Source organism: Procambarus clarkii, chromosome 51 (assembly GCF_040958095.1).
Source record: "Procambarus clarkii isolate CNS0578487 chromosome 51, FALCON_Pclarkii_2.0, whole genome shotgun sequence".
Lineage (NCBI taxonomy): Eukaryota > Metazoa > Arthropoda > Malacostraca > Decapoda > Cambaridae > Procambarus > Procambarus clarkii.
In genome coordinates this window covers 13,113,071-13,137,872 of record NC_091200.1, presented here as the reverse complement: position 1 = coordinate 13,137,872, position 24,802 = coordinate 13,113,071, and the positions used below count along the sequence as shown (strand labels likewise).

General features: G+C 43.0%; 1 protein-coding gene across 1 annotated transcript in view; it reads left to right on the top strand.

Annotated features, from left to right (window-relative positions):
- LOC123774644 (death domain-associated protein 6) overlaps window positions 1-24,802 on the top strand; it is a 64,791-nt gene that overhangs the window by 2,889 nt on the left and 37,100 nt on the right. Inside the window, exons 2-7 of the mRNA XM_045769153.2 lie at window positions 845-904; window positions 9,999-10,526; window positions 11,979-12,085; window positions 16,334-16,454; window positions 20,109-20,231; window positions 21,126-21,211. Of these exons, the coding sequence (XP_045625109.2) occupies window positions 845-904; window positions 9,999-10,526; window positions 11,979-12,085; window positions 16,334-16,454; window positions 20,109-20,231; window positions 21,126-21,211 (1,025 nt within the window). The remainder of the gene's footprint in view (window positions 1-844; window positions 905-9,998; window positions 10,527-11,978; window positions 12,086-16,333; window positions 16,455-20,108; window positions 20,232-21,125; window positions 21,212-24,802) is intronic.

Here is a 24,802-nt window from a genome sequence, read left to right as displayed (position 1 = left end):
TCCCCAAGGTCAAACTACTGACACTCCTCTCCAGGATGCTTCTCCACAACAGTTGACTATCTCCCAGGTACTTACTTATAGTACTGTTAGATGAACAGCAGCATTAGGTAAAAGGGAGCTTGCCAAAACATTTCTGTCCTGCCCGGGATCCAAACCCAGGATTGCCCAATTGTGAGTCAAGAATGAATAATGGTACAGTATTACCAAGACCATTAGGCATATACTGTAATGAAGTGTTGTTACTGTCATTCTTTTTCATATGTAAGCCATTCTCTGGCTTTGTTTATTTTTACACCTATTATCCTTTTTAGCAAAGCTCTTGTCTTGTACCGAAGCATCATCGGGAGTAAGCCCCGGTGAACTATTGAGGAGGGGGGGGGCCTTCCCAGAGGTAAGTTGTTGAATATAAGGAAAAGCCCTTTTCTGGTAGGCTCTCAGTAGCTTACTGTCATTCCCTAACTCTCCTGTAGGGATTTTTTAAGTTCACTACTGGAGGCAATAGGTGTACTCTGACAGCGAACTCTATCAACACTGTTCAACACGCTTCCACTACACATAAGGGGCATAACTGGACAACCCCTCGGTATTCTATAAACACCTCCAAAGGATACCTGATCAACCAGGCTGTGATTCATACGTCAGGCTGTGAGCTGCCATGTCCAACAGCCTGGTGGTTGAGCAGTCCATCAACCAGGACGCCTGGTTAGTGACCAGACCGCTGGGACCTTGACCCCTAGAATCACCCCAAAGTAATCGCAAGATAAGGAGGCTCAGAAGTGAGGTAGTTAAGCATTAACTATCCCAGTAATGTTAAACCTTTCTTATTAGTATTGTTTCCTTTCAGGAGCCTCCTAGAAAGCCTATTGGTTGGAACTACCAGTTAACTGCTTCGAAGAAAGATAAGGTTAGTAGAGCAGGTGATATTCTTCTAGTGTAACTTTTTTTTTTAATATTGGCCTTTTTTTAATACAGTATTTACTTTTTTTTAATCGAGGCACTATTGACAGTGAACTCAGAAAGCAGCTTAGGAGTCCTTCTTGGAAATTACACATTGAATGTTATAAATCTTCATTTTTTGTGGGGAGCCCCTCCAGCTCCCTGGAGTTGTTGGACTGATATGCTATATATTAGTCTGGGGCATCAATCAATTGGAGTTCAGCCTACCCGGGACCACGAGCCAGAACCTGGCCCCCTTTAGAGAGGCAAAGGGAGCAATGGCCTATGGAAACTTTGTATTTGAGGGCATTCCATGTCTGCCATCGACCGGGATTAGCACCCAGAAAGGTAGGCATAACAAAACAGACCCCACATGGTAAGAAAAATTGCAACCGTAGACTGAACAGAGGCAAAACTTCCCCAACTTAAAGAACAAGTAAACATCACACACTGCCACCATGCCAGTTGTCTGCACAGCCCTCCCCTCCCCGGGAGAGGAAGGGGGAACCCTGGACACACTCTTCCCTCCCCCCCCACATAGGCTACTCAACACCTTCAGTTTGTTGGCTGATGCAATATTGCCTCAAATTCTTGACAGTTGCGTACCTTAGTGGTGTGTTCTGCAGTGTGTGGTGTTGAGGCCAGGAGAAATTTGAGAGTACTGGGGCTGCATGCGCTTAGGGCTCCCTTCCCAAATCGTCCTGTAAGTACTCCCCTTGGGTTCTAGGATTATCTTCCATAGAACTTTCGGGAACCGCTTTTATAGGGGTCTTTGCTGCTTGGCAATTACCCTGCCCTTTGGGCCAGCTTAGGTTTTTGTGGCCTTTGTTTGGCAGGAAGTGCTTGGGTAGGAAGGGGTATTGTTGCTGGTAGGGGTGCAAGATTGTTACGGCCCTACTGGGATGCAACCGGGTTCTTTTCTGATGGTAATAGTTGTTTGGGTATCCGGCCCCAAGTTAGTAGAGGCTTTCAAGAGGTGTGTTCCGTAACGCAAGTTAAAACAATGGGGAGGTACACATACATAAGTATTCTAACTTATATGTATATTCCTTTATATATATATGAGGATCACCATGAGGTGATCCTCATGGTTCGGGGGAGGGGACAGACGTGTCGTCGTCGCGCTCCGTTAAAACACTGGAATAAACCGGGCTTTTTTAGGATTACAACCATGGATTACGGCCCACAGTGATCACCAAGTGCATAGTGACCCGTAGGAAAATAGAATACAGAAATTAACAGTGGAAATTTGAGTTAAATACAGAATAAAGGTGGTCCCACGTGGTGAGCCAGTGCCACCAGGCTCATGTGTACAGGCATAAGCGATATATATCATATATAGCGAGCAGTGATACGTTGAACAGTGAAGTGGAACGTGTAACACAACATATAAATTAGTGGATAGTGTTAGAGAATTGTACAAAGAAAAAGTATAAATGTAAAGTTGTGGAGGAGGCATCACACTAGGCTGTTTATTACACAGCCACGAGGCCTACACAGTGTACGGGACGTCCCTCAGTAGCAGTATACTCCCTCAGTGATAATATACTTGAATATATATTCTGTAATACGGGAAAGTGGATCTAGGAACTAGTAATAGAGTAAGTGAATAACATTACAAGCCGGAAGAAAGCAGAAATTCCCTTAGGATATTACAGGCACATAATCAGTGTATAAATCAAGTAACTGGCAACCAGTGACATCCTGGTTGCCCATCCTGCCCCCGACCTGGGACAAACAACGGTCAACTGGACGGTCCCAAGACGACCATATTTTCTCCACAAGGCGATAAGTACCCCCTCATAAACTTGAACAAATAAACATATGTAATATTATAAATATACTGGATACATATTATATATACATACATATAATACTTAAATATATGCATATATTATTATAACATCACAAACCCAACATGGAGGTGTGTGGAGGCTGCCTTAAGTCACTTCGGAAGAGTGTTGTAGGCATTGTATGTAACATTTGCAACATAAGATTTCACCTAAGTTGTACAGGATTACCTACACAATATGCAAACCGGGAAGGTAACTACTGGATCTGTCAAAGAGACAGACAGATGTGGGAAAACATCACCAAACTAATGAATAACATTCCTGAAGTACACAGGCTACAATTCACACAAAAGCTACCAGAAATATATGCAGAGTATATAAAGACAACAACGAACTCTGAACACAACCCAGGGACTGAGAATTTAGAGAGTCAAAGTAGCAATGTAGAAGGGTATAGTGTCGAGGTACACAAAAATGAAGGCAATATTGTAGAGCACACTGGTGATATGAATAAGGAGAGAAAAAATAAGACGAACGAGAACACAAATGAGAAAGACGAAAGCAACAAGGAGAAAGATAAGGGCAATACCGAGAATGAATGCAGAAGCGAGAAAGTTGGAACAAAAAACACAGAGGTAGCCAAGTCGTGCACGGGTACAAACAAGAATAATACAATCACAAATGAAAATATTTGCTGGTATTATGCAAAAGGACAGTGTAGATATGGGCCCAGAGGCACGGAATGCTCATTCATGCACCCACGGAAATGCCGAAACTGGTTAGGGAAAGGCAGATGTCGTTTTGATACAGAGTGTAGATATTTTCACCCTAAGCTATGCACACACTCAGTCAATGAGAGGAAATGCTACGATCTTCACTGCCCCGATTTCCACGTCAGAGGTACACAGCGCCATATAAGAGAAGAAGTCCAACATAATAGCCCTGAAAATTTTTTAGAGGCAGGTACAAACAGAGGGAGAAACAGACAGGCAGAAACGTGGCAGGAGTACGGATGGAGAAGGGGAAATGCCCAAGACTGGACTACAGTTCGGCATCAAGCCCACACATACTACACCCCCCAACTACACAGAGACTACCACACTCCCCAGTATCACTTCCAAAACTGGACAAACCATTGCCACAACAACACACCCTGGGTCAGGGTAGAGAGGAGGGAGAACTATCAAAACCTTCCAGAAGTGACACACAATATGGACAATCATTCATATTTGCAAACATTCAAGGTTTAAAGCCAAAGTCAAGAAATAAAGTTAAGTTCATAAATGGCCTTCTATTAGAGTCAAACTCAATATTTGGGGCATTCACGGAAACTCATACAAAAGATTACATGGATGGTGAAATCTGGATTCCAAATTATAATCTATATAGATGTGATAGAAAAACTAGGTCAAATGGAGGAGTAGGTCTGTATATTAAAGACAACCCGTTCTCGCAAATTCGTAAAGTCAATATTGACTTATTAACTACGTGCATAGGTGATATACTAAACATAATAGATACCCCTAAAAAGATTCATAGAAAACACCGACCTTACCTAACCTTGTTAGTATCTTAAAATAAGCATCTTATTGCTTCGTAATTACAATTATTACTTAACCTATACCTATTATAGGTTAGGTAATAATTGTAATTACGAAGCAATAAGATGCTTATCTTAAGATACTAACAAGGTTAGGTAAGGTCGGTGTTTTCTATGAATCTTTTTAAGGGTATCTATTATGTTAAGTATGTCACCTATGCACATATTTAATAAGTCAATATTGACTTATTAAATTTGCGAGAACGGGTTGATTAAAGAAGACCTGGTATGCACAGAACTACTAAACTCAACTAATGAGGTGGTAGAGGTACTTGGAATGAAGGTAGAGAAACTAAACCTAATTATTATTCTAATATATAAACCGCCAGATACAACGATTGAGGAATTCACAGAGCAGATGCACAAAATAGAGAACATACTTGACAACCTAGCAAACCCAGCTCCAGATATTATCTTTCTTGGAGATTTCAATTTACCGAGTCTAAGATGGAGAACGGCAAACACAAATATCATAGCAGGGAATGACCCGGGAAATAACCAACCACAGGTCAGAGAACTTTTGAGATTCTGTGACAAATTCTCGCTCAATCAACAGATTACAGAACCAACTAGGAACGAAAACACACTAGACTTGTTATTCACAAACAATGATGAACTAATCAGGGATATCACAATCTCAGATACTTCATACTCAGACCATAAGCTCATTGAAGTGCGAACTAGCATAAATAACGGTAGTAGGTCTAAGAGACCCAACGAGCGAGAAGGAATATTCAATCAATTCAATTTCAACAATAAGAGGATTGACTGGGAAAAAATAAATGTAGACCTTGCAACCATTCAATGGGAGACGGTCTTAAGCGACAAAACTCCCACACAGGGAATAGCTCAACTGACAGCTGAAGCTTACAAGGTCTGCTTGAAGCACGTACCTGTGAGGAGGGGCAGAAAGAGGACCACTCTAGAAAGAGAACGGAGACGACTGTACAGGAGAAGGAAAAAAATAACGGAAATGCTTCGGCAGACACAACTATCACAAGAAAGGAAAACAAGCCTAAGCAGGGAGATTGAGGAAATAGAACAAACGTTGAAGCGATCATATGAGTCTGAGGAAATGGAATTGGAACAGAAAGCTATACAAGAGATAAGGAAAAATCCGAAATATTTTTTCACATACGCAAAATCAAAATCCAAAACCTCGACCAGTATTGGACCGTTAATTACAAATGAAGGTACGTACACAGAGGACAACAAAGAGATTAGTGAAATTCTAAGAAGCCAGTATGAGGCTATGTTTAGCACACCAATAAACAACATGAAAGTTGATGACCCAGACAGCTTCTTTATGAATGACATTCAAGCTGCAGATAATATAACGGATATTACCACAAACTCGGAAGACTTTGAAAGAGAAATTGATAATATGCTTATGCACTCAGCTCCTGGGCCTGACTCATGGAATTCAATATTCATAAAGAAATGTAAAGTACCAGTAGTGAGAGCACTCAGCGTAATATGGAGAAAGAGCCTGGATACAGGGGAGATACCAGCAGCACTTAAATCTGCAGATATAGCTCCGTTGCACAAGGGGGGGAGTAAAGCCTTGGCAAAAAATTATAGGCCAGTTGCACTAACATCACACATAATAAAAGTGTTTGAAAGAGTGATTAGGAATCAAATTTCTAGTTTTATGGAAAACAATGAATTGCACAATCCAGGACAACATGGATTTAGAGCGGGAAGATCCTGTCTGTCACAGTTACTCAACCACTATGACAAAATCACAGAAGCCCTAGAAGAAAAGCAAAATGCAGATGTTGTATACACAGACTTTGCAAAGGCGTTCGACAAATGTGACCATGGGGTGATAGCTCACAAAATGAGGTCAATAGGAATAACTGGAAAAGTAGGACGCTGGATACTCAATTTCCTGTCGAACAGAACACAAAGAGTAACAGTCAATCAGATAAAATCGAGTCCAAGCGATGTTAAAAGCTCTGTACCTCAAGGTACAGTCCTTGCACCGCTACTGTTCCTTATTCTCATATCTGATATAGACAAAAATACACGCCACAGCTTCGTGTCGTCCTTTGCAGATGACACAAAAATCAGCATGAAAATTACCTCTGCTGAAGACATTGAAAAACTACAAGCAGATGTCAACAAACAGGGTACAAAACACAATCGAATCTTCCCATAGTAGAAAAACAGCATGTCAAGGATTTGGGAATAATGATGTCCGACGATCTAACGTTTAGGGAGCATAACCAAGCAAATATCGCGTCAGCCAGAAAAATGATCGGATGGATTACGAGAACTTTCAAATCCAGGGATCCCATCACAATGGTTGTACTCTTCAAGTACAACCATTGTTGTGTTGTCACACTTGTGTTGTCCCGTCTCGAGTACTGCTCAGTACTCACTTCCCCCTTCAGAGCAGGAGAGATTGCTGAAATAGAGGGAATACAGAGAACATTTACGGCACGCATAGACGCGATAAAACACCTAAATTATTGGGATCGTCTCAAAGCTCTCCAAATGTACTCTCTAGAAAGGAGACGAGAGAGATACCAAATAATATACACATGGAAAATACTGGAGGGTCAGGTCCCAAATCTACACAGTAAAATAACAACGTACTGGAGTGAACGGTATGGAAGAAAATGCAAGATTGAACCTGTGAAGAGCAGAGGTGCCATAGGCACAATCAGAGAGCACTGTATAAACATCAGGGGTCCGCGGTTGTTCAACGTCCTCCCAGCGAGCATAAGAAATATTGCCGGAACAACCGTGGACATCTTCAAGAGAAAACTGGACGATTTTCTAAGAGAAGTTCCGGATCAGCCGGGCTGTGGTGGGTACGTGGCCCTGCGGGCCGCTCCAAGCAACAGCCTGGTGGACCAAACTCTCACAAGTCGAGCCTGGCCTCGGGCCGGGCTTGGGGAGTAGAAGAACTCCCAGAACCCCATCAACCAGGTATCAACCAGGTATATATATATATGTTCCCACCACCATATGTAAAACGTCACACACGGGAATTATTACTACACAATTATATACAGCTTCGTCTTCCTCCGAAGACAGTAGACACTCGGCAATGCTCACTCTGGGTAGCCTTTCCTGGTCTCCTCCTCCTCCGTGGCCCAGAACCCACGATGAATCCACCCTGGCCACAGGCCAGCCAAATCACAATCCCACTGGGTGCCTCGTTGCGATGGCCTACAACCACAGTCCAGCCTGTAGCTGGCAGGTACTAGCCGGCTTCGCTGTCAGGCCACTCCACGATTAATACTAGGGTTGTGAGCCCTAGGCAGGAGCCTTGTGTGACTCGCTGGACACCCTCCTCGGTCGTCACGTCAGTGGGTGGTCTCTTCCACCAGCCAGCCCCGGATACGGCGAATCCCGTTACTGCCACTCCTCAGGCAGGCAATCACACACTCAGCAGAGTTCTTCCGGGGGTGGCTCACAGCTTCTACAAAGCAGACTGGTGAAGAGACCTTGGCTGCCTTGGGTAGACTGATTCAACGTACCTCCCAACCGTCCTAGGTTGACTCTGAAAGTAGACACGTCATCAGTACTGGGGGACACTACCTGGGGCCACTAGGAAACTTCACTTACTAGCTTAGACAGAAACTTTCACCTATTTGCTCCATAGATGGCGTTCACTGTCTAAGCGCCACCTCACCAGAGGTCAGCAGCGGCTATGTCACGAGCTGACTAGGACAGGCATCCAGCACTTATTGCCGACATATCCTGTCACCACTAGATGGCGTTGTCCATGTTGTGGGGTTTTTGGGAGCGGACTCACAGATGGAGTGGACTTCATGGCTTTGTGCTCGGGTGTGGAATTTTGGTTCGTAACAAAGATACTGAGCAGCTTGCCTACCTACGCAGTGGCCGGTTCTTGTTCCTTCTGGGGATGATGTACTATTGTGGGGTTTTTATTTTCTTTTTCCTTGGCCTGGAGGGGGGTGTGCCTTGTTTGGCTATTGGTCTACATATGGTATTATGGTGGCCCTCCTCTAGGCCCCCATGTCACAGGGGTTCAGTTTTAAGCAGTTTTCCCGTGTTAGTTTGGTCCTAACCAGTTTTGCAGTACATTGCCTGGGCTTCCTGTAGCAGTCAGCCTGCAGGCCTTGGAAAACCCCATTGGGGCTCATTTGACCGATGGGTGCGTCTTCTGAGCTCCACCTCGCCTTGTGCGAGTTTGAAGGTTGCTCTGGTTGCTCTCAGGGTGACGGTCACCTGTTTTGCTTCCATCATGCTGCCTGCTGGGTCAACGTCACCTTTGATCCAGAGTCTTGCGATTCGTGTTCTCTGCTCATACTCCAACTTACCCCTTATCTTGACACTGAGGTTCGTGTACATGCGGCATCGATATTGCATGTAGTTTTAGGCTGTTGCAACGCACTAGGTTGGTTGCTCACCCTGATACTCCAAAGCTGTCCTGTTTTGGTTATAGGGTTCTGGACATAGGGGCTTTAGTCGTTTCGACTTTGGTTCCGTCCACGCTTACAAGTCCTTCCCAGGTTGGTGGTGTTCGCCCTACCAGAGCCCTCGCTCGATGTGTTCATAGATGCTTCGTCTCTTGGCTGGGGCTTTGTGACCAGTGCTCACCAGGCCAGCCAGGGACGGTGAGGTCCGTCCTTCCGTTGGGCCCACAGCATGGTGCGGGCCCAATGGCGGCGGTGGCAGTGCATGACGTTTGCTTGTTTGCTTGTTCTATTGGTTGGAGTGCTGCCTCTCTGTTCGGTCTTCGGTTGCAATTTTTCTTACCATGTGGGGGTCTGTTTTTGTTATGCCTACCTTTCTGGGTGCTAACCCCAGTTGATAGCAGACATGGAATGCCAACCAAGTACTCGGGTGTTTCCATAGGCCATTGCTCCCTTTGCCTCTCTGAGGGAGTCAGGTTCTGGCTCGTGGTCCCCAGTAAGCTGAACTCCAATTGACTAATATATCCCATATCAGTCTGATAGCTCCAGGGAGCCTCCGGGGCTCACAAGGAAATGGCATTTTATTACATTCAACACTGGTTTCTTAATAGGGGGTTTCTATCCGGTTTCCTTCCTCATGGGGGGTCTAGCATTTTGCATGACTGGCTCTAGAGTAAGGGAGGTTGCTGGCCGAAATCTCAGGTGACTTGTACTGCCTTCTAGTAGAGGTCAGGCACATCTCGGGGGTATCTGTCCCATGGTGACGATCTTTGACTTTGTTTATTTAGGAGTACCTAATTTACTTCACACAGTAGCTGGTTTTGTTGTGCCTATGCTTTTTGGTTTGTATTTACTAGTTTTGTGGTCGAGCTCTTATCCCCCCTACTTCCCTTGCCTTCATCGCGAGGCATATTTTAGTTTTGGTTCCTGGTAGATAATGGATGTCTCTGTGGCCTGGTTTGTTGGGCTTTGGATTAGTGGTACTAGAGATAAGCTCAGGGAGCCACCATGGTTACTCCAAAAAAGTAGTTTCATTACATTTAAAGGTTGATTTTTAGATGGTGTTTTGATATACAGTATATAACCATTGTTGGGGACAGGAAGCCTGATAGGCTTATCAAAATACCCCTAGGCAATGGTAAGGTTGCTCAGTCACCCATCTAGTGCAGGCCCTAACCTAACTGATTAATGTGAACATTATCCTCTGCAACACACCCAAATTTTGTTAATATTGTATTTAGTGTACACCATATTACAGCTTACTTTGCTCTGTAGTTTCAGGAGAAGACTGGTAAAGCAAATGGTGCAGTTCATAAGACTGATGACCAAGGTGATGATCTAGAAATTGTTGAAGTAAAGTCTGATAAGATCAAACTTCCCAAAGGAACAGTCTTTAAACCACTTCCAATTTCCAGTACTAGATCAGAAATTCGTAAAATTATAAGAAACACTTCACAGTCGACTATCTCGGACTTTTTTGTAGATGCAAAAAAAAATAATAACAGTGAAAGTACAAAGACTGATGGTAATGAGTCAGATGATTGTGAAAAAGAAGAAACGGTTAAATCTAATTCTCTGCCAGAAAGTGATAGAAAAAAATATGTAAAAACAGAAGACAAAAAATCCGACAGAAATGCAGATAGAAAAGAGGACAGAAAAGAAGACAAAAGAGAAGAAACAAAAGACAGAAAAGAAGACAAAAAAGCAGAGAGAAAAGAAGAAAAAAATGAAAGCACAAAAGAAGACAACAAAGATGACACTGTGGAGGAAAACAGTGAAACAAGCATAGCATCACTAGAGAATGTAAGTAGAGCACTTTATTGCTTGCCATTTCTATTTTTTTTACAATTTCATCTTTTAATTTTAATCTTAGTACCTAACACTTGCTGTGTTGATTTTCACTCGACTTGCTGGTCAAATTCCAGTATTAAGTGTAAATACTGCAGTATCAACTTGTAGTGGCCAAAATATCTGTATTGTACTTGTTTAGGAATAACCTTTCTGCTGACTCTCCTAATACAAATAGATATTTAATTCTTTATTATGTCTAGCATTGATTATACACCTTTTCTTACTAACATGTAATGCTCTCATCTTTTCTATTCCTTGCCTCTAGTTTCTAATTTAGGTGTTATGGCATCTAATTAGATATGTCTGTTGCTCTGTGTAAGTGCTCTTTTCATTTTTTAATAGTTGAGGAAGGGAGCATATTGCTTTTACTTTTTATATTAAGAGTTCGGTTTTAATATAGTGTGATTAGTGGATGATATTTCATTAAGGCACGAATTAATTTGTCACGTTTAAGAATGTACTAGCAATGATGCTGTGCATTCCTTTCCCTATACAAAGGCCTTCTCTTTTTCGTGCTAAAGTTCTCTTGCATAGTATTCAACCACTTGGGCTGGACAGTAGAGCGACAGTTTCACTTCATGCAGGTTTGCTTCAAATCCCCGACCGTCCAAGGGGCCGTTCCTTCCCTCCATCCCATCCTAAATCCTTATCCTGATCCCTTCCAAATGCTATATAGTCATAATGGCTTGGTGCTTGCTCCTGATTATTACTTTACCTTCTCTCGCATAGACTTTCTAGATATGACACTAACACTGGGTCATGGCTGGTGTCATATCTGCCAGATTCATGGCAATGCAGAGTGACATTCTGCACCAGCACATCAGAGATTTTTTAAATGATGCTATTGGGTTATATTGGTGCTAGGGATGCACTTGTTTTGAGCCCAATCACATTCTGACTGAAAAATTTCTGCATACATATAGGGAAATCAGGTACTGAAGTGGGGGGCATGAGATGGTAGTGAGGAACTACAGAAAATGTATTGAGACCCAATATGTGGAACTCCCTTCCAAATGAAGTAAATATGGCTAAACCTATATTTTATTCTAAAGTAATAGAAATAACTAATTTCCTTAGCACAGTACTTCACCTTGTACGTCTAACTCGCCTAATTATCACTATACTGTATTAAAAATAACTATCAATATTATTTCTCATTATCACCACTTTCCTCTAGTATTAATGTTATGTACTACATTATCCTGCTAACACATACAGGATAACCTCGTTGACCAGTCATTCATCATGGAAAAGTAGAGATTTATTTTTATTTTTGTACAGTGTATGGATACTAACTGTTGAATCAACCTGGATAATTGACTAGATTATTTAAGGGTTATTTTGTTGTGAGTAAGACAGTACAGCATAGGGATGTACTTTATATTGTATTTCATGCCATTTCAGTTTGTGAGTCGGTGGGAGGAAGTGAAATCCAGTAAAGATGACCACAAGATTCGTGACAAGTTATGGAAATATTACTACTTGTCTCATTCTAGCTACACTCATTCCAGGTACTTTTGAAATATAAATATAGTACTGTTGTTTCATCTTCCTCATATATTGTCATCTGTTTTTGTAAAAATACATTATTCATTAGAAACTGTGAATTATGGTAACCTTTTAAATATTGACCGAGATCGATTAATGCTACAATTAGTCATTATTGTCTTGACTAATACATTGTAGTTTTCTGGTATCTGGCTGATGCATTAGTGCTGTTCACGCATACCATACAGTATACTGTACCTCAGGTAAGTAAGCTATATGGGGACGTGACCTACTCAATATTTATGGAGATTCAATATTATGGAAACTGATAAATTGTTTATATTATTCAGTCATTTTCAGGAACCTAAAATAGTATTTCTAAAACAAATTGTATAACTTTTATGTATAGTCAGACCTCAATTTGCCAAAACTTGATTCTCCATATCTCCTGTTTACGTTGCATACATTTAGGTCTTCTTTTACACACTGGAATTGGCAAGCTAATATCTGGTAAAGCTAAATATTTACAACCTTGTTAGATGTAACACAGGAACATCACCCAATGTATAGCAGTTAAATCAAAATGTTATCGTTGGTCTTCATTTTTAGCTTTGTGTGTTTTCGTTTATCAGGAGTTACAATGGCACCTTTGAAAAGTAAGGTTCCCAGGCTGTGGTGTGGGACAAAAATGATGTACAAATCTCTGTCCAGTCAGGTTCTGAAGATTGATATTCATCATATAACAAGTTTTAAGATTTAGTTTAGTAAAATTTGCTTACAGAGAAAAAAATTGTAGAGAATGAACGTTATTTCTGTTAATATTGCTCCATAGTGAATGAAAATTTATCAACCTATCCAAGGTGCAGTAAATATCATATGCAGTTCTCACTTTTCTTTTCCCCTTAAATTATTGTCATATTATATCTCTATCCTACCTTCCAGTATATTTTAATTGTACAAGGATGTTGTCTATCCCTTGCACTAGAATTAAAAAATAGTGAATAATCTTGCAGTGGGGGGGGGGGGGACAAGATTATTAATACCATTATTTTTCCTCCTGAGTGCATCACCAGTTGCAATGAAGTCATTACTTGAATGAACCAGGTTTACATAAGAACATAGGAATAAGGGAAATTGCAAGAGGCCTATTGGCCCATATGAGGAAACTCCTATATATATACAGGCGATGAGTCACAAAGTGGCTGAAGTATGTTGACCAGTCCACACACTAGAAGGTGAAGGGACGGCGACGTTTCGGTCCGTCCTGGACCATTCTCAAGTCGATTGAGAATTAAAATTTACCCCTCCCCCTCTCCCCCCCTCCCCTCCAAAAAATTCACCAGCAAGTGCAGTAGGTAGAGCTCCCCCTCAGGTTTGTTTCTGGGTGCCCTTGGGTTCCTCGGATTTGTCTTTTTGGAGGTTTTTCTTCTTGGCTTTACCCCCTGCAGAGGTTCGGGAGGCCCTTGGCGCGTACCTCCTGCGAGACCTGGTTTACGCCTCTGTGTTGGATCCGGTTTTGTTTGAGTTTGTTTCCTCTTCGACGTTCTGGTATCTTACTGGCTTGCAGCCTGCCTCGACAACTGGTTGGTGTTGGATCCCTGCTGGTCTGCTAACTGGAGTTCTGGTTCTTTCCCAGCTTGCTGGATTCGGATTCCTGGTAACTTGGCAAAAGTCCCAGTTGGTTCTGCCCCGGATTGAAGCTTGGCTGGGTCTAGTTTGGGGTTCTAAAACTGCATTCATTTCTCTCCCTACTGCAGCTTTGCTTCGGTTACGGTACTGCCTTCAGCTGTTTTTGAGGGGGACCTGGGTTTCGATGGTTGTTAGAGCAGCTGTGCATTGGAGGCTTTTCTGGTATTTTTGGAGCGATCTTCGCTCTCACGATTGCTGGGTTCGTTCCCTGGTGTCTTCGCTCTCACGATTGCTGGGTTTGTTCCCTGGTGTCTTTGTATCGGTTGCTGCATCTCCGGCTTCCTCTTCTTTTTTTTTTGGTTTGGTGCCATGACACCTTCCAATTACCCCCCCCCCCCCCCTCGCTTGATGTGTTCACGGATGCCTCGTCTCTCGGTTTGGGCTTTGTGATATGCGCTCACCAGGCTGGCCAGGGGCATTGGGTGCTGTCTTTCCATCGGGCTTACAGCATGATGCGGGAAGTTTGTGGCTGTATTCACCTAGTTGTGCTGTTGAGCTCTGCTCTTTCGGCCCGCCTGTTAACTGTCAATCAACTGTTTCTACTACTACTACTATTTTTTTCCCCAACACCACACACACACACACACACACACCCCAGGAAGCAGCCCGTGACAGCTGACTAACTCCCAGGTACCTATTTACTGCTAGGTAACGGGGGCATAGGGTGAAAGAAACACTGCCCATCGTTTCTTGCTGGTGTGGCAGGCACTGTGGAGGATTCGGATCCCTCGGGCCTCTGTGATCCAGCTCCATTTGGACTGCGCCCCTGTGGTTGTTTGTCTCAACCTGGGGGCAAGGGGTCTCTGCGGGGCTCTTTGGGGCTGGTCGCTTCGAGTGGCTCTTCTGCCGAGTTCTCAGGTTTTGACTCTCCACATGTTCACATTCACATTCACATCATCTTTTAGCTTTGCTGGATGTTCGGGCGCCCGGAGGTGGACCTCGTCGCGTTGGCGTGGTTTTGGCATCTCCCATTATATGTGGCATGGTTTCCTGACTGCAAGGCTGTCACAATGGACGCTTTTTGGCAGGATTGGGTGAAGTGGGGGTTCAAGTATCTTTATCCCCCTGTCCATGTGTTGCTCCAGGTGTTGGCTCGGCTCGAAACTTGATTGTTGATTCTTGGCTGGTTAGGCGGAGGTACATCATGTTTTGTCAGGTTGTGGCTTTACGTCACTACCTGCGAGCCATTGGTTCAGTGACAGTGGATGCGCTCTGGGTTGTTCCGGTTTCCCTGGTTTCCTGTTCCAGGGCTTGTGTGTCTCGGCTTGTCTGCAGGGTTATCAAGTCTAACCAGCCTGTGGTCTTCCCTTGTGTTCCTGATGTGAGGAAATATGCTGCTCTCGCTGCTGTATTTGGGAATATGTCTTGGGTTGACATTCGGGCACGGGGGGTTTTGGAAATCGAACAGGGTCCTGGCCACTCCTTTTCTTATCAATGTTATGAACCCTCTGTGTCCCTGTTTGTTGCTTTGGGACATCTCTCACAGCCTGTTGTTGCTTCTTCATCTAGAGACATGCGGTGCTGCCACCTCCTGGTACAGTGCTCGGTGCCTGTTTTTACTTCTCTGTGGGTAGATAGCTTCAAGGAGCTGATGGGGGCTCCCCACAGAAAATCAGTGTTGAATGTAATGAAACGCCATTTTCTGGGCGAGCCCCGGAGGCTCCCTGACACCCTCTCTTCTTCTGGTTGGCGGCTTTCATCTTTCTACGAACTTGAGTGTTGAGCTGCTAGCTCAACTGAGCGGGTTACCTCCCCTCCCCCTCTGTTGGTGGAGGGGGGGGGGGTCAATGAGTGGGCGTGCTAGTTAGATGACAATTTGCTTGTTTTATTGTTTTCGTTTGGGGGGAGTTCCTTGGCTCTGTTCGGCTGTAGGTTGCAATTTTCACCAGTTTGAGGTTTGTATTGTTATGCCTATCTTTCTGGGGGTATACCCTGATAAATGGCAGACATGACATAATCGAAGTATAGAGTGCTCATATGGCCATTACTCCCCTGCACCTCTGAGGGGGGCCTGGTTCTGGCTCGTGGTCCTCCGGTAGACACAAACTCCCGTAACCGATTATCCCCAAACTAATATAGCACATATCAGTCTGGATAGCTTCAGGGTGCTTTCAGGGCTTGCCCAGAAAATGGCATTTTATTTCATTCAACACTGGTTTTTTACTTGGCTGCATGTAGACGAGAGACTTGCACTGAATACCATTTTTTAATGTTGGTCCTTGTTAAATTCACGTAGTTAAGGTGTTGGATTTCCTGATCTCGGATTGCTTTCAGGTGTGTTTCAGCTTCTTGTATTTATCCCTGTACCCTTTTTGCTGTGGAACCTCCAGTTGATTCCATACCTTCCTTCCCTAAACAATTAAATTGTATTTGAATTATATTATGTTAGCCATTTAATTTTTGTTTAATTTTTTATGGTGGAAATATGCAAATGTAAGTTAAATAAAAAAAGAATTTGGTCTTCACTTTCTAATAGTAAATAAAGTCCAAATGCATCTTATAAATGCACTCTAGTTCGGTCTTGTGTTTACATGAAGCACTGATAAAGAATCTTCACTGATTTTGTTTACCTCTTTTGACAGAAAGTTCATCAATATGATTGAGAGTGCAACACGTAAGCTGTCGATTGACAACATCTATGTTGTAATAAAAGACATATTAGACAGTTTGAAGCGATACAAAGATGCTCCCTTTGGAGACAAGGTAAGCTTTGTACTTATCATAACCTTTATATGTTGTACAGTATATTAAGTTTACAGTAATTAGGATCTGTAAACTTTTAAGAAAATAAGTTGTAAAATAGTGTTATGATTTTTATTTTTTTTAGTGATATATTGTAGCAAAAGGTATAAATCCTAATTTCACACAATTTCTTCTCTCCACTTTGCAAAAATTACATTTCTGTATGTTAAATAACAATCTATTCTCATACACATTTATCAACAATTTAAATTACTTCACACTCATGTCTTTCATTGTCTGTCAGAAGAACTTACATTAATAATAACAAATAATAATTATAATTTATTTGCTGAAGGTACAATGGGTTGGTGAGATTACGTAAGATTGATATTTTTACATTCATGCACACCCACTAACATGCATAGCATTCCAGGCAGATCATCATATACTACATTATCATATACAGTGGTACCTCAGCTTATGAATTTAATCCGTTCCCAGAGCCGGTTCGTAAGCCGAAAATTCGTAAACGAAAGTGAATTTTCCCATATGAAATAATGTAAATTGAATTAATCCGTTCCACACTCCCCCAAAAATTTACTTAAAAGTAAATTTTATACCTAGTTCACCCAAATCTTTAAGTATTAAACTATGTACTCATTTTTACTTACCTTTATTGATGACTTTTGTTGGCGTATGGAAGACGGTGAGGAGGAAGGTGTGGGGGGGGGGAGAGAAGAGGTGTTAGTGTTTGGAAGAGTAGTTCCCTTCCATTATAACATCAGGCAGTGATGACTTCTCTGGGGGTACACTCTCTGGCACATTTTGCCTACATACCACTAGGACCTGCTTGTGCGGCACTGCTTGTTTTCTCACTAAAAACCTGTCTAGTAACTTGTTTTTCCTTACGTTGTAACACTGGTTCTGAAGTGAGACATCACATTGTCATTAAAAAGGTTAACACAACGGCCTACTACAGCTTGCTCTGGGTGAATTAATAAACACTTCAACATCCTCAAGAGTTTGTGTTCCTTGTTTCCTGATTGTTGATACACCTTTTTCCAATTTAGCATTCGTAATGTCCTTTTTCTTAGCAATTGCAGTGTATGTCGTTAACATAGATTTGTTGTACTGCCTAGCTTATTCAACAACCTGTGTACAATTTTCATGTCTACTAATGATCTCTTATTTTTCCTCTATGGTCATTCTCACATATGTTTTCATGGCTTGAACCTTACCACTGGCTTTCTTGGGCTCCATGGCAAGATATATAATAAAATCTTTTATGTTCAAATACCCGAAAATAAAAAAAAACACTGAAAATCTTTACAAAGAATTCAGGCGCGATTGTCACTAGGAGGGAGGCACTGGTAAACTGAGGTGTGATCGCCGTGCCACAATGCGCTAGGTTGGCCATACACGTATCAACAAACTTTGTTTCCAGAGGCAAAGTTCGTAACCCGATTTGAATTTTACGAAGAAATCAGGCTCACAACCCGAAAAGTTTGTAAAGAGGGGCATTCGTAAGTCGAGGTGTCACTGTACTGTATTGACTTTTATGTGCAGTACTCTTTCCCTAATGAACAAAGTTCACACTTATAATTGTACTGTTGTATTGCAATATTTATGAATTAGTGTATTTTTGTTGAAGTTAACTACTGTACATCTGTATTACTTATACCATCATGCTGCCATAGATCCAGGAAGAAGAAAACTTGGAGGTGAGTCTCTATTGGTTTAAGAAGCAATCCTTGGTTATTAGTGCACCAAGACACTTTTTGCCACTTTAGTGTGGGTCTGATATAATTTTGCATGGTTTTAGTATAGTTTCATTCTTGTGAAGATTCTGGTTCTTCACTCTTGGAAGATAGTTGGATTTAGTTAGCTTTTCTGGAGGGAGCCCCTTGTGGCTTCCTGAAGCTTGTATATACAGTACTGCTACCCATCCACCTGTTTAGATAGTACCTATTGTGATGGTCGTCAATAGTCACAAATTTGTACGTACTTACATTTAGATACAGTAGCAGTATACTGACTAGTAAGGAATTTTTAAAATAAATGAAGCTTTAAAACAAACTTAAAAATTCATAGGCCTAATATAACACACACATGTACAATATTAGGCCTCAGATATTGTGTATTGGGCCTAGGAGAGTTAGGTTAGTATAGTTTAGTTTGTCAAAGTAATAACACAAGTAAAAAATAGTTTTCTGGTTTGTCCAACTCAATAGTTCAGATTTCTACTTTCTAATTTCATTGTACGTCAGTATATATACTATGGTTCTCATCTTTACTATAAGTACTTCCAAAACAGGAGGAAGGGCTGTATACTGATATAGTGCCAAACTACAAGGTGCCATCAGTTGTGGAGTTCTTACTGGTTTACCAGGGACCGTGAGCCAGAACCTGTCCCCCCTCAGAGAGGCACAGGAAGTAGTGGCACTATGAAAAATTTTATTTGTAAATTTATTCATTTCTGCCACCAAGGGAGGGCACCCAGAAAGTCTGAAGCAAAACAGACCACTGCTAGGTTAAAATCAGACTGCAGTCTCCAAACCTCATATAGGGTTTGCTCCTTCCAACCTTGGTGTGGCGGCAGTTGACCCTTCAATTCCTTCTGAGGCCTCTTCCCTTGGACTCCACTTTTCTATCTCGGCGGTGGGTGCGAACATAGGCTCTGCCCCAGGGCCCTCTTTTATGGTTCCCGGGGCTTTGGATAAGTCTGTGTTGGGCCCTTGGGTCCCATTTGACCCTTCATGGGCTTTGATGCCTTCTGTAGGTAGTCTTTTATTTCTGGGGGTGGGGGTTTCCCCCTCCCTGTATGTATTTGCTGTGGGTGCAGCTTCCCTGAGTTCGTTTCTGAGTGCCCTTTGGATTCTTGTTTTTGTCTTTTCGGAGGTTACGTCTTCTCGTGTTCCCTGGTGGGTGGGGGTGGGTTCAGGAGGCCTTTGCGAGAATTTCTGGTGCGACCCGAAGTCTGCCTCAGTGTTGGGCCCAGCATCTTTTGAGTTCAGTCCTTTGCCCCTTTTGGGTGCATTCTGAGGGTCCGGATTCATCCTGGTTGACAGACTGTCCTTTGTTTACCAACGAGGCTTGGTACGGTTCCTGTATGGGTGGTCAGCAAGTGAAATGAATGTAAAAACAGTCATGGAAATAACCTCCATTCATAACTTCAAGAAAGATACAACACTGAACTTGAGCACTGAGACTTATAAAGTGCACAAGGCAACTAGAAGGCAGTACTTAAATAGCTAGATCTCACTTCTTGTAGTCATTTGAGATTTTAATTTTAATGCAATATAAATATTCATGTCTATCTACTCAGGCTTTATGGACTTTGTTTTTATCCCATACAATTTTAAGGGGATGATTATTTAGTGCTACTTATGTCTTGTATCTTGGTGACCATTTGTGTGTGCGCATTCCGGGGAAGAGGATGGGTCTGTGTACCACGATTGATTTTTTTCACCTTTTTGTGTGATATGTCTGTCTAGTAAGACAGTGATAGCTCTGTCTGGAAATTTGAATACAGTAATTACTATACTAATTAATATATTTAATTGATGAGATTTTCTATTCAGATGGGATACGAGTTAAATTGTGCTAAGAATGGGCTATAAATGTGTGAAATTTTTCATGTTTATGCATAATGCTAAAAGAAATATGTATCCTCAGAAACAGCGGATCAGTGGTGAAGAGTCAACCGGTGAGGGTGGAGTATCATCGCCATTACCAGAAGAAACGGAAGAAGAAAAAAAACGGGCCTCCAGGCTAAGAAAGGTCGAGAAAAAAATGAAGGTGAGTACCAAAATGTTGTTTGGGAATTCTTAAAATACTGTACTGTGCTTCATATTGTATCTTTATATATGTAGGAAAACCAAACCTAGTAGTTTGGCACTATATCAGCAGTATAGTTTCAGGGGAGCCACAAAGGGCTCCCGCCAGAAACGTCTATAAAGGGGGTACCTGATTATCTAGACGTGATTCCTACATTAAGAGCTCCCCAGAACCCTCTCCAGGTAAGATCTAGGAAGATTCAGCAGTGTTCATCAGCTTGGTTGATTTGACAATTAACCAGGACCATAGATTGGACCACATGGAAATGAATCCCTGGAACCACTTGTAATCTCAAGGTAACCTTAAGGTAAGGTTATCCCCAGAATGGGACAATTGCCCCACCTGTATCCCAAGTTACTTGGGTCACACTTAGTGGCAGTAGTGAGGGGCACATTAGTGTCTACAGTATTTAGATAGTTTCAGAATTTTATTTTATGATTTGGTAATTGCCTAACTTTTTGGGAAATAAGCTAAGAGTTTTATTTGTTATTTATTAGCAGACAATTTTCTTCCGTTCTCTCCTCTCCATTGAGGGGGGGGGGCAAGGCAGTTTGAAAAGGTCCTTTCTTCTGTTGGGCCAAGATTATTATTGGAACCTTAGTGTCCTGGTGATGTAAGCAAGTAGAAGCATACTGAGGTGTTTACCAGGAAGGAGTAGTTCATTACAGTCAAAGCTCAAATTTTCTACTAATACTTTTCAATCTTTTCTGTTCCAGTCTCTCTCCAAATCTGTGAAAATAGGAAATAAAAGGATTATGATGTAATCAATACTTGTAACTCTACTAGTGAGTTTTAAATACCTGTATATTAGTATTGCTCAAAACTCTACAGTATATATATATTTCTTAATTTCAGGAAATATCAGATAAAATTAAAGAATTGGAAAGCAGTGAAGTTGATCTTGATGATGAAGCAAACTCGTCTTACTTAGTGGAGGAAAGGTAAGAAGACTGGTGATAAGTATGCAGTAGTATTGAAATTTGAATTTCCTCCATGCTATGACTAATGTATTCCTTGAAGGCTGAGAACTGGATAAATAACCCTTATGCTTGCTGCTGTTGTGATAATTTTTTTTTTAGTTTTATCTGGTTGTTCTTTGTACCTTTACCATTAGGAATTTTGTACACACATGTGCATATTTTTCAGAATGTGCCTGCCTATTAAGTACTGTATCTATGTGCGAGATCTGGCTCATGGAAACTACCTCTCTTCTAGGGTTGTTAAGTTGATCTCCTTTGACCTATCGTCATTGATTAGTTCTTTTATTTTGTACACCAGTGTCTGGAGTATCTCAATCTTATTCTTACAATTCACAAGATAGAGATCTGTTTCCAGTTCTCTAGATTCTGAAGCTGGTCTGGTATAGGCTTATGTATATTATTTCTGTGGAAAGCTCCTCGGCTTCCCGGAGCTATACTGGGTTGATGTGTGTATATTAAACCGTGCCAACAGTCAGTCAATGGAGTTCTAGGCCTACCGGGGACCAGCGCCAGGGACCTGGCCCCCTCAGAGAGGCATGAGGAGCAATGGCCTATACACACACTCATGTAATTGGAAGCAGTCTGTCTCCCATCTACCTGGTCAGGCACCCAGCAAAGTAGGAATTCCATAACAAACTACAGCTGGTTAAAAATTGCAAACCGAAAGCCAAACTAGCAAGCGGAACTCCCCCAGTTGAAAACAAGTAAACCAGCATGATGTCACCACAGCTGCTGTGGAAGGTCTTGGGGGGGGGGGGGGTCCCTGACCTCCCACGCCGGCTACCCAATCCCAGTTCAGAGGCTGTTGTGTTTGGTGGCGGTCAATCCTTTTGAGCAGTGCTGTCCATAGCGATGTTGTTCTAGTGTATGGTGGTGTGTGAGCCAGGAGTTACACAAGAGTACTGGGGCTGCATGCGCCTAGGGCCACCTTCCCTATCTTGAGGTTATCTTGAGATGATTTCGGGGCTTTAGTGTCCCCGGGGCCCGGTCCTCAACCAGGCCTCCACCCCCAGGAAGCAGCCTGTGACAGCTGACTAACACCCCAGGTACCTATTTTACTGCTAGGTAACAGGGGCATAGGGTGACAGAAACTCTGCCCATTGTTTCTCGCCGGTGCCTGGGATCGAACCCAGGACCACAGGATCACAAGTCCAGTGTGCTGTCCGCTCGGCCGACCGGCTCCCTAGGTGCCGTGTAAGTACTGCCCTTGTGGTTTAGGGTTATCTTCCATGAGCCATTCGGGAGACTACCTCCGTATGGTTCTTTTGCTGCTCGGTGATTGCCCGCCCTTGGAGTCAGCTGGGGTTGTCCTGATTCATCCGGTTTCAGGGACTGGCTCGGTTTTGTCGTAGGGCGACAGTCTTGCCGCTTTCATTACCTTCCATTCGGCTTGAATCTGGCACCTCGCGTATTCACTCCTTACCCGGGTCATGGTGACCCGTTTCCATCTGTTAGGGGGTTCGGGTTCTGGTTTACCTCGATGACTACCTGGTGTGGGCTCCCAGCCAGTCTGCGTGTCTGCTCGCCGGGGATTTGGTTCTTTCCCAGCTTGCTGGGTTTGGGTTCTTAATGAAATGGAGGAAGTTCCATTTGGTTCCCTCTCAGGTTCGGACTTGGCTGGGTCTTGTGTGGAACTCGCGAACCATTTCCTTGTCTCTCCTTGCCGCGGTGTTGCTGCGGCTGCTGGTCCCACCTTCAGCTATTTTTGGAGGGCGCCCTGGGTCATGTGTTGGTTGTTCGAGCAGCTGTGTGGGAGTCTGAACTTCACCATGCTGGTCTACCCGTCGGGTTGGATCCGACTTCGGCGGCTTCTCTGGTTCCTTCCGGAACATCCCTCTAGTGATCTCTGGGTTCGGAATCCCAGGGGTCTAGCGTCGGCTGCTGTGTCGCCGGCTTCCTATTCGGGTTTTTCGGGGTTCTGTGCTGTGGCACCTACCCGAGCCCTCGCTCGATGTGTTCACGGATGCCTTGTTTCTCAGCTGAGACTTTGTGACCAGTGCTCACCAGGCCTGCCAGGGACGGTGGGGTCCGTCGGGTTCACAGCATGGTGTGGGAGTTCGCAGCAGTGTGGCATTCGTTTCAGAGGGTTTGCTTCGCTTGTGGATCAACCATCCGGCTCCATTCAGACTGCTTCTCTGTGGTTCATTGTCTGAACCGCAGGGGTTCGATGCAGCCCTTGGCTCTTTGGGGATGGTCGCTTTGAGTGACTCGTCTGCCGAGTTCTCGTGGTTTGACTCTCCTGGCGGTTCATGTCCAGGGAGTGTCTAACATACTTGTCCAGGGACTTCATGTCCAGAGACTGTCCAACATTATCCGGGAAGCCGAAGAGGCTCTCCACAGAAAACCAGCGTTGAATGTAATGAAACGCCATTTTCTGGGTGAGACTCGGAGGCTCCCCAGCATCCCTCCCTCCTGTCGGTGTTTTTTCGCGTTTTTGATATTCAGCTTCTGAACTGGGGTTGGGTAGCTGGTGTGGGAGGTCATAGATCCACCCTTTCCCCTCCTTGGAAGGGGAAAGTTGAGCAGACAGCGGCATGGCGGGTGTGGTGACGTCATGCTTGTTTGCTTGTTTTTGATTTGGGAGTTTGCTTGCTAGTTCGGCTTTTGGTTTGCAATTTTTAGCCAGCTGTAGTTTTGAAATTCCTACGTTTCTGAGTACCTTACCTGGTAGTTGGCAGACATAGACTGCTTTCAATTACTCGGGGGTATCTATAGGCTATTGCTCCTCGTGCCTCTCTTAGGGGGCACGGTTCCTGGCACTGGTCCCCTGTAGGCCTAGAACGCCTTTGATTAACTGTTTCCATGGTCTAATATATACAGTACACATCGCCCTAGTATAGCTCTGGAGAGCCTCCTGGTCAAAATGGCATTTCATTATATTTTACTTTTATTTTTATTTTTTTGTTCCTATTAATGTTTATAAATGCTTTTTGCATGTTGTTTGCCAGTTTTGTGTATGCTGCTAATGTTTCACTTACTTGAATGCCTCCAGTGTTAGGCCTGATGTTATTACCATACATGTCTATTCTGATTTAGTTAGCTGCTTTTATTTTATGCTTTAGTCCCTCTCTGGTCTCATTTTCCCTCCTTGTCTTCATTACATTACACTCCCGAGGACTGAAGCCTAGAAGCCACTTGTCTGCTAACTCTTGTAGCTACAAGCACCGATTAGGTCCTTCTGCAGTAGGCTGCAGTACAGTACTCTTTTTATATTTTCCCCTTATTAATTTGATGTCGTCTTTGAACATTGACTAGAACATTGACATGTAGGAACTTATTCTTTCTGGTAGATTATTAACATAGACCAGGAACAATAGAAGTCAAAGAACTGAACCTTAAGGAATTTTTTATACTTCCCTCCATACTTAATATTTCCTATCCATAACCCTCTTGTTTCCTGTCTGTCAGGTGCTTCCTTACCTAGTAAAGTATTTTTCCAGTTATCCTAGCACATTTAATCATGCGCTCTAGCCTTTTGCATGTTACGTCTCTACAGTGGGAACCTGATTAAGTGGATACTCCTTATACGGATTTTAGGGTTGACCTGAAATG